General features: G+C 44.2%; 1 protein-coding gene across 3 annotated transcripts in view; it reads right to left on the bottom strand.

The window, feature by feature from the left end:
- The window catches only part of PPP1R10 (protein phosphatase 1 regulatory subunit 10), a 357,506-nt gene that overhangs the window by 173,061 nt on the left and 173,433 nt on the right, over window positions 1-11,012 (bottom strand). For all 3 annotated transcript variants that reach the window (XM_044084477.1, XM_044084478.1, XM_044084479.1), the window contains 3 exons: window positions 1,982-2,033; window positions 1,800-1,877; window positions 487-657 (listed from right to left, as the gene is read on the bottom strand). In XM_044084477.1, coding sequence (XP_043940412.1) covers window positions 487-657; window positions 1,800-1,877; window positions 1,982-2,033 — 301 coding nt within the window. The remainder of the gene's footprint in view (window positions 1-486; window positions 658-1,799; window positions 1,878-1,981; window positions 2,034-11,012) is intronic.

An 11,012-nucleotide genomic window follows, 5' to 3' on the forward strand; every position in this document is an offset into this window, starting at 1 on the left:
ATGACTGCAGCAGTGACTTAGAAAACAGAATAAGGCTGTGTTATCAATTTGTCAGTTATAAACATTCCTGTGTGGTCACTGCTTCAGTCCAGTTTCCCATCCTCCTTTCCCCTTCTTTAAGGGCATTCAAGACTTGGGCACCCAATAGGCAATATTGTACCTCAAAAAAGCTTTTGTTTTGCAACAAGTCTTAGTATTCCTTACGGAGGACAAGAAAACAGAAGATGGCTGACTGTACCTTTTCTACTGTGATGTGGAGACATCCAGGAGGTGGAAGACATAACGGCTAGAGTAGGGAGAGGGAGAAAACCTCTAGAATACAAAAGCTATGCAGATCACTTCCTCTACAGAAAGGAAAGCCCACAATTAAGTCCTTAAAATAAGGACACACTTGTAATGCTGGAATTGTAAAGACACGCTTGCAATGCTGGAATTGTATTCAATATTCTTACATTCATCTAGCCCTTGCAGTCCGCTCAGTCTTACCTGTTGACCTGAACTTGGCATGGCTAGGTGCAGTGGTTCTCACAGTTTTAGGTTTTTCCTTTTTCTCTACTTCTTCTGCTTTCATCTCTAACTTTATTTCTTTTTTCCCATCTGGAGATTTGTCATGCACAGGTGATCTCTTGTTGTCTTCTTTTTTTTTCTTATCTTTTTCTAGAAATAAGATTATAAAGAAAAAAAATCCATAAACTTGGCATATATGAGCAGATGTATGACAGCCTCCTACTTTAAATAGTAGTACATCTCCCAAGTGTACACATACTCTCCAGTATACCTGTCAACTTAGATAATTGTTTCAAGGTACACACTGGGAATGGGTAGGCTATACCAAATTTAGCTTACAGAATAAAAACTGTATTATTTAAAGAAAAAATGCAATCTAAATCACAGGTATGCTGTAGAAAAAGCCAATTATGTACTTCAAATTATTTTTTTTAAATAGCACAGCTTTTAACCTAAAACATGCTTACATTGCATAAAAAGCCGATTATGTTTATGTTTCTTAACTACTACTGTGGTACATGGAGTATGGGACTACCCAAGGACCTCACATGTAAGCCATGCACAAGCAGTCAAAATTTAGTCAGTTTAGATATTTACTACAAAAATGCTAAAGTTCTACACAGAAAATGTAATCATCTGTAGTAATAAAGAAAAGGGTCAGCTATGGTGATTCACATATAATTCCAGTATTATCTTCTAAAGGTGTACAGGTCAAACAGTAGGATCCTTAAGACAAATGCAACAGACTCCCAATCCACAAAAAAAACAAAGTTCACCTCTGTCCATATTAAAGTACAACTTAGACCTATGGATGGGAAACAAAGAAATTGCCCAAGAACTGCCCCTACACTACTAATGGACAGATGGAGCTCCTAAATGCTTTATCCTATTCATGTGTCCCCTCAAATTATCTACTGTGTGATCACAGTCACTCTTACTAGGGGCAATATATAGTTACAGACTTATGGGATGGGTAAGGTCAATCTATAACCAGATGGGATAGGTTACTTTGAACACAAAAAGGGAAACTGGCTAGGCTTAAAATGGCCTACAAGGGTAGTTGGCCTTGTACATATCTAGGAACCTACAAACTACTGTGACACCTGAAAAAAACAATACATCCTTCAAAGTGGGAAATAAATTTGCCTCTTTTGGAACATTACTTCATCAACAGATGGCAAGTTACAGCCAATTATACAACACTCTATTAAACCCAAAGTGACCTATTTCAGTTAGGTACCTAGAAAGCCTACGTTACAGAAGGAACAGCAGAATATGTAAGAAAACTCTACCTGCTGGACCAGAGTTACTCTGGGAGCGTATGACTGCCATCCAATCATTCACTAGCAATGCTGCAATTTTCCGAAGTTCTGAAATAATACAGAATTAGAGGTTGAGAACTGCATTTAGCACTATGCCACTCCAAACTCCCCACCTGTTTTACGAATGAGGAGGAAATAAAAAAAAGTCTCACCTTCATCTTCACTAGATTTGCTCAACTGTTTAACTATTTTTGCTGTATTGTTCTGAAAGGGAAATAAAAAGTTAAGTCATTTGCACTAAAATTTACTGTCTTAATGAATGTATAAACTACAGACAAATTTATAAGGAATTAAAAAAATGCAATTCCTTTGTTATAAATAGCAATTGTCAAACTGCAGCTGTGAAGAGCAATGTACTTACCATAGCAAATAGTAGATCTCCAAAGACAAATGTTGCTCCTCCCACACTTTTTGCCAAGAAAAAGCACAGGCTTTGGTGCACACACATTCATTCCCAATCAGATGCCAATTCAGCATGCTGTCACAAAATGTCAGCTTCTTCCAACTTGCCACTCCAGTCACAATGCCTTGGGGAATCTCCACACTGCAAGTGGAATCACCTGGGAAACCTAAAAATGCAGTGTCATATTTCAGCACTTCGCCGAAAAAAGCCCTGAAGGTACCTGACTTTTCTTAAAAATAATACAAATATGAGCTGAAAAGCACAGACAAAAGACTTGTCAAACTGGTGAGTTCAGCAACTAGGAGACTCCACTTGTCTGTGGTATAAGAAATGATGAAACAAGTGGAAGGCTATTAAAAATAGATCCACCCTTACTAAAAGCTCTGGATGTCTGCCAAGTGAAGCTACTAGTACACAGTTTAAAAACATAAATAAGAAAATTGCTGCAAGACAAAAATGCACGTGAAATAAAGTTGAGAACTGAAGTGAGAATATGTTGCAAAAAGCAATGCATATGAAAATACAGCCATGACAAAAGATATTTAACAGCAACAGAGAAAACAATTCATGCAATTGAAATGTATGCCTCATATATGGCATGTCTGGCTACAAGCATGACAGGAACAGCTGCACTGCTTTTCATGCCACATAAGGGAATTTTCTTTTCAAAAATGTGCAAAAGAAAAGATGTGTTCCAAAGAGTGTGCAAATTGTTAAAAGAAACATGAAATAAGATGTTGCCGGTACTAGATAAGTGAATAATTTCACACAATGAAGTCAGAAAATGCATAACTGGCACTGAGATAAGCATGCAACTGAGACTGCTGGCGAGAAAATGTTGATAATAAAAAGAAACATCTAAAATTAAAGTAAACAGATGCACAGTGTTGCAGTTTGTTGATGTGAATATAAACAATTAAGCCTTTTCAAACTGCAGCACTTTAAAGGAGCCAACTCCCCTGATAATGGGATCTTTTGACTCAATGTTGAAGTAGCCCTTGGCTATGTGGGGTTGTATCCTGCCCAGGATACAACTGTTTAGCGTCATAAAGCTCCCTCCCCACACTCTAACTGCCAACTGGCTATCTCCCTGAAAAGAAATCAGAGTGTAAACAATTTCATGACTTCTTACCCATTGAGAGAGAGAGAGAGAGAAAGAAAGAGAGATCACTCTTCCCGAACCTCTAAAATATACAAATAGCTTTACACCCCAACAAATAACTACTTATAGAGGAAATCACTAAAACAGGCAGTTGTTACAAATTCTTATGCAAGATCAGTGTCAAATATCACTTTGCATTCTTATTAAAAATAAGAAGGCAAGATTTGTGATGGAAGTGCTTTTTTAAACCACAGTTTATTAAGTTCAAATGACAAATGCTTCCGTCCTTGTCAGAGCTTCATCAAAGAAGTTATGTACTCACCATAATGTTCCATCTGAGTAGTTATACTTCATTTTTCTGTAACCTGTGGGTATACGGATCCATATCAGATCCGAGCCAACAACTTTTTTTCTAGCATCTCCTTCAAGTTCCGAGCTCCTCCCCCTGACCATAATACACCACCATCTTCTATCTTCCCTCAGATCGAGTTTGCTGCAACTATACATATTAGCAACTCAACTAAATAAACCTAACATGTTTATTCACATGAAAAGGCCAGGGGGACGGAGGGTGGGAAGGTTGCAGAAAAATGAAGTATACTCAGATGGAACATTATGGTGAGTACATAACTTCTTTGATGAAGCTCTGACAAGGACGGAAGCATTTGTCATTTGAACTTAATAAACTGTGGTTTAAAAAAGCACTTCCATCACAAATCTTGCCTTCTTATTTTTAATAAGAATGCAAAGTGATATTTGACACTGATCTTGCATAAGAATTTGTAACAACTGCCTGTTTTATATCACTTCTTTATCTGAAGTAGTTAACTTCATTTTATCTGCAACCTGTGGGACAGAGTCCCCAGCTGCTCAACAAATCCTGGGAGGCCCTCATGGAAGGATATTCCTGAGCATCGCAGAGCCAAAGGATGCTCTTCCTCTGGAAATCGGATCTAACTTGTAATGGGAGATGAAAGTATGAGAATTTGCCCAAGTTGCTGCTGCGGAAATGTCATCCAAAGGAACCTTAGACCAAAATGCAGCGGAAGTTGCCATGGACCTGGTAGAGTGAGCTTTAATCAGACCAGGAGGAGATAACCCCTTGGCTTCATAAATGTGTTGAATGCAAAGAGTGACCCATCTGGTTAAAGAAACCTTGGTAATGGCCTTGCCCAAACGAGGTTTGGAAAATGAGACAAATAATTGATCGGACTTATGGAAGGATTGTGTTCTATGAAGGTAGAAACAAAGTTGCCTATGAACATCTAACAAATGAAGTTTATATTCCCCTTTGTTCTGAAAATCTGGAAAGAGAACTGGTAGATTAATTGTTTGGTTTATGCTTGAATGAGATGCCACTTTGGGTAAAAATGAAGGATTTGTACGGAGAGAGACCCTGTCCTTATGGAAGACCAAATAAGGAGGCACGGCAGACAAAGCCTGCAGCTCAGAGACCCTCCAAGCCGATGCAATACCACTAGGCTGTCTTCCAAGACAAGAACTTTAGATCCACTGATGCAGCAGGTTCAAAAGGGGGAGATACTAATGACTGGAGAACCAAAGTGAGATCCCAAGGAGGAACCGAATCTTTGATGGGAGGGTGCAGAAGGAAGGTGCCTTTTAAAAAGGCTTTACATAGCCTAGAAGAGGCGAGTGCAATCTTATTTTCACCTGCATGAAAATTAGAAATAGCTGCCAGCTGTACTTTCACCGTGGATGAGCTAGCTCCTTGCTGAAAAATACTAGTTAAGAATTCCAATACCGCTGGAACAGGGGCTGTAAAAGGATCCAGGTTTCTCTGAGAGGCCCAGATAGAGAAACGTCTCCATTTACTGCGATAGACCTTCCTAGTGGAATCTTCAAGAGAAGCCACTAGTATAGACTTTACAGGGGATGAAAGACCGGGAGTCCTGGCAATCAAGGGAACTGGAGCAGCCAAGCTGTCAGCTTTAGACTGCCCAGATTGGGAGGGTAAGCACCCGAAGGATGAGAGATTAGATCCGGACAGAGATCCAGAATCCACGGAGGCGATCTAAGATGAGACCAAAGGAAGGGGAACCAAATTTGAAGAGGTCAGAATGGGGCAAGGAGGATCACTATGCACCCCAGTCGACAGGCTTTCTGAAGAAACTTCGGAGTGAGTGGTAACGGTGGGTAAGCATACAGTAACCCGGGGGGCCAAACATGGACTGCAGCGTCTCTGGGGGCATCCCCTGGTGAGGGAATCAGAGTGAAGAACTCGCTGCACTTCGCGTTGGAAGGAGATGCGAAGAGATCGCAGCAAGGCTGTCCCCATGCAAGGAATATCTCCTCCGCTACTGACTGTTTCAGAGACCACTCGTATGGCATCAAAATAGCCCGACTCAATCTGTCCGCTAAAATATTGGAGCGTCCCGGGATGTGCGTTGCAATCAGAAACCGACCGGTGGAAATCGCACAATCCCACACTCTCATGACCTCACAACACAGAGTATAAGATCTGGTTCCCCCCTGCTTGTTGTTATACCAGACAACCGACATGTTGTCTGACTGAATTGCAATCGTACCTAGAGCAAGGACAGTGTGGAAGGCTTTCAACGCTAAAAACACTGCCCTCATCTCTAGAACATTTATATGCAACTTGGTCTCTATCTGGGACCACATGCCTTGGACTGTCCTTCCCAAACAGGCGTCCATGGTCAGTGTGGCTTGGGCTGGAGATGACACAAAAGGGCGTCCCACTGCAACCTCCAGTGAAAGGAGCCACCAAAGTAGAGACGTCCTGTAGGTGTGACTGATCCTTATCAGAAAATCCATGGGCAGGTCAAGCCAATACCATTGGACAGCTAGCGTCCATTGAAGGACCCGCATATGGAGATGTGCGCAAGGGAGAATAGAAATCGAGGCAGCCATGGAGACCAGGGCCCGAATCACATCACTTGCCTTTGGAAATTTGAGGTTCACGATTAGAGCGATGTGGTACCTGAGGCGTGAGATCCTGTCTGGTGTTAAGAAAACTTTTAGCTGCAAATTGTCTATCTGTGCCCCGATGAAGTCTAGAACCTGTACTGGTTGCAAAAGGGATTTGTGGACATTGACTATAATCTCCAGCCGATCTGCCAAGAGGAGAAAGTAGTCTCGGGCCAGACACAGAAGATGCTTGGTGGACGCAGCAAAGAGCCAGTCGTCCAGGTAAGGAAATACCTGAATTCCCTGAAGCCTCAGGTGAGCTGCTGCTACTGTCATTACCTTGATGAACACCCTGGGGGTTGTGGTGAGACCAAAGGGTACAGCTCTGAACTGGAAGTGACTGGCTCCCAGCCGGAAGCGAAGAAACCCCCCTGGAGCTTCTGTGGACCTTGATATGGTAGTAAGCATCTTGGAGGTCTAACGAGCACATCCAGTCGCACTCTCGGAGATAAGGTAGAATGGACTGTAGGGTGACCATCTGGAACTTTTGTTTGGTGACAGACAAGTTTAAGGTTGACAGGTCCAAAATGGGCCTGAGGTCCCCCCGTCTTTTTTGGCATTAAAAAGAACCTGGAGTAAACACCTAATCCAGACTGGTCGAGGGGGACCAGTTCGATGGCTCGTTTGAGAAGTAGCTTTAAAACCTCTAGAGCTGCGGCCTTCCCTGTGAGTGTGTGGGACATCCGGGAGGAGTCTTGTAGCACTTGGCGGGGCAACAAATAGGATAATGTAGCCTCTGGATATTGTGTGTAGCACCCAACGATCTGCAGTTATCTACTCCCATGCCTCTGGGTGCAATGATAATCCCCCCCCCCCGACTGCCTCCAGAGTAGGACAGTCGGGCAACCCCTCAGGGCTGCTGAGTGGGCCTGTCAGAAAAAGGTTCCCTAGACCCGAAGTTCCTGGGACCCCCTCTACCTCTGAGTCGGCTTCGATCCTGTCCCCCTCTGCCTCTGGGGGAAGAGTTGTCCTGAAACTCCCGGGAAAATTGTGACTTCCGGAACCACATATTCTTTTGCCCTCTTTGGTTCCTAGAAAAGGACTGCTACGGGTTATAGAAGTGGATCCCGACGGCAGACAAAGTCTTCCCGTCTTTTTCGCTCTGGACAAGAGTGTCACGTACTGTCTTCCCAAAAAGTGAGGAACCGTCATAGGGAGCATTAGTAAATGACGCCTTGAAAGGGTCTGCAAACTGACACAACCTGAGCCAGGCGTGACGCCTCATGGCTACACCTGTCCCAGCCGCCCTAGCTGCTCCTTCCATGGCATGGCATGGGAAAGGAGACACATGGAAGTGTTTGATACAGACTTCACAGTCGACATTTTCTCAGAGAACAGTTGTTTGTCCTGCTGCTATAAGGACTCTGAGGGAGACTCCGCGAATTCCGAAACAAGGTCTCGCTGCAGCCGTATCACACGTGCCAAATAGTTCAGCGCATGGATGGAAAAGGTCACCGACGAATAAACGCGCTTCCCAAACCTATCCACCGACCTGGACTCCTTGTCTGGAAGGTGGACTAAGGAACTCTCTTGCGCCAGTTCCTTCTTGGTGACTGCTCCGACCACCATAGCATCAACGGGGGCTCCTTTAGACCAAGGTTGTCTGTCGGTGGGAGAAGAAAGAATCTTGTCAGAGCGTTTGGGTATGGGCTCTACAGTGTCAGGCTCCTTTCCATGCCCTTGTGGTGACATGGTCCACCAAGGGGTCCACTGGCAGGGACACCCAGGAAGTAGATGGGCCTGTGCCAAAGGCCTCCAGGAACATGGACTCATCCGTAGAAAGTTTTGGGGTTGACCAACTTCCCCTCTGGCAGAGGATCTCCATGATGTCTCCAAAGGAGACATCTTCGGGAGGTGACCTGGGGTAACCTTCTCCATCTAAATCCGTGTCCGTAGTGAGGGACTCAAGGGAGTTCAAGTGCCTCCTTTTGCACTTGCGCTTACGGGGACCCTCTTCAGTGGGACTCTCTGAAGAGGACTCGTGAGCAGTGGGGGGTTCCTCAAGGGGAATAGCCTGCGGCTCCTCTGGCATGGGCTGTCCCTGAGACAGGATGAAGGGAGTCGTCGCCAAATCCAGTGGAGTCTGGGTGGAATCCGTGGAGATGGGCTGAGGTCTCAATCCCTGGGAGAGAACCCTCTCCACCACTTTGAACGCCGAAGGAGAGCGTACCTCCTTGGCACCCAGCAAGGAAGAAGCTCTCCTCGGGTCTGAACCGGGGATCAAAGCCAAAGCAAGGATAGCCTGAGGTCCAAGCGAAAGGCTCGGATCCGAAAAGGTCGGAGCCGAAGATGGAGCCATTCCCTCGTGTCAGACTCCCTGTCTACGGCTAAGAGAGTCGCTTGGATCCAAACTGGCCGGATCTGAGGAACTCAAGGTAACAGCCGCAGTCGAGGTTCGTGGAACCGTAGGCGCCAAGCTACCAGCTCCAAAGAGTCTTGGATCCAAGAACCCCGAAACAGCCACACGGATCGGGGAATGAGAGATGGGGTGGAAAAAGGGAATGGAGGTCCTCGCTCCAGAGGGAGAGGGGCCTGGCAAGACTCCCATCTGTATTTGGGTCTGAATGAATCTCCGTATCATCCTATCCATGTCCAAGTCCGACAGGCTCTGAGTCGATCGCAAAGAGGCGACTGGCTGGTCTGCGCAGTAAGGGTGAGGAAGGCCTCGGATCAGAAGACTCCAACGGCTCCGGCAAGAAACGGGGTGAGCGGGGCCTGGGAAAAGCTGGCCTCAAAGTCCTGGATGGTGGACTACGGAAAGATTCCCTGTCTTGGGACCTCTTGCGAGGCCTATCCCTCTTCCTCTCTTTATCCTCCTTGCTCCTCTGTCCTTTTCTTTTTCTTTCTCTCTCGCTTTTTCTTTATCTTTGTCTAACCCAACATCAGAACAAGTGGGAGGTTGAGTCCCTGACTGAGTGCGTGGTTGGGAGGGAGTACCTGAGACCGAGGCCGTGGCAGAATCCAGCATAGAGGCAGGGAGAAGACCTTTGGCAACTAACTTGGCCTTCCTGTCCCTGAGGGCTCTCGCGTTAAAGCCTGCACAGATTGAACACTGTGATGATAAATGGGGGACTCCCAAACATATTAGACACAGAGTGCGACCATCAGCCGGTGACAGCTTAGGTCACACACTGTGCATTTTTTGAAAACCGACTTAAGCTGATCAGCCATAATCTAACACTAAACCCCACTCCCTACAGAGAACACAACACACTAACACACGCTGAAGGGAAGTGGGCCTAGAACTACTTTCAACAATAAAAAACTTTTGTTTTGAAGCTATACTGATGAACAGCGTACACTAAATGGGGGAGGAAAGGAAAACTAACTACCACTTGCACACAACAGAATTAACCTACCTACTTATCCCTTAAGCTCAGAGCAAAGGAGATCACAATGCTTACTATGGTGCGGCAAACGAGATCTGGGGGAAGATAGGGCATGGTGGTGTATTATGGGTACGGGGAGGAGCTCGGAGCAGATACTAGAAAAAAGTTGCCGGCTCGGATCCGATATGGATCAGTATACCCAGAGATTGCAGATAAAATGAAGTTAACTACTTCAGATTCTAAGTTATACACAGCAATAACATGCAGTATATACTTTCCTATTTTCCATACAAATAGCCATGTGAATTACAACAAAGGCTTTACTCCAAGAGCACTTCAACAGATCACATTCAATGACAGTGACCGGAACATTGGTACATTCAAAGTTTGCATCTTTAACATGATTGGTGTTAACACCTTATACAAGTACATAGTTACTGTACATTTGGGTTGCTAAGTGTGCTAGGTACAATGTCAATATTACACTAATACAATATACAGTGAAACAGAGTGCAGTGAGACTATACCCTGCCTGAAATGTTGTGATGGGAGAGGAGAGAAGATCGACAGCTAATAGAATTCAAAAAAGAAGTCTGCTGCTAAGGCAATGGTGCAATTAGGATTTAGCAACTGTGTGCATTGTCCAGGAAGTTTCAAAGAGCCAAGAGAGCAAAATGCACCCACAACTAGTATTACGACAAGCTAAAGAAAAGGTACAAGTGTGAAGTCAAATATGTGTGTGTGTGTGTGTATACATATATATATATATATATATATATATATATATATATATATATATATATATATATATATATATATATAGTTCCACTTTATAATATCAAAGTACTGAAATCTCTAATTTCAGTATCTCAAGACCATGAAGTGGAATTTAAAAAATTCCCGAAACTCCATAAGCGCAAATCCGTAAATGTCGAATTTGCGGTTATGGTGTTCCGGTATTTGACGCTGGATGTAGTGTGTGCAGGATATATCGTGTAGTGTGTGGATTTAGCTAGTATGTAAGGTAAGTGGGTATTTTGTTGGGTTTTAGGTTATGTGTTTGAGTGTATGTGCGTGTGGTTTGGAAGTTTTATGTATGGGTTAGGGCAGGCAGGTAAAAGTATGAGTGTTTAAGTGTTGAAAGTGGTAGTGTTCATACATTTATGATGTGTGATGTGTGATGCGTGTGTGTGTGTGTGTGTGTGTGTGTGTGGGTACTGTAGAGTGTCTAGTGGCAAGTCTGCTGTCGGTTGGTGTGATCTGGGAGTTAGTATATACAAGTAGGGGGTGTGTGGTGGGCACAGACCCCCACATGGGGGGTGCATGGGTGCTTGCCACCTTGCTTATATGTTGTATAGGTTTATTGGTTTGTGTTTTTGTGTTTATGTGTGTTTTGTTTG

This window comes from Protopterus annectens, chromosome 9.part0 (assembly GCF_019279795.1).
Source record: "Protopterus annectens isolate FY-2018-M chromosome 9.part0, PAN1.0, whole genome shotgun sequence".
Classification (NCBI taxonomy): Eukaryota; Metazoa; Chordata; order Ceratodontiformes; family Protopteridae; genus Protopterus; species Protopterus annectens.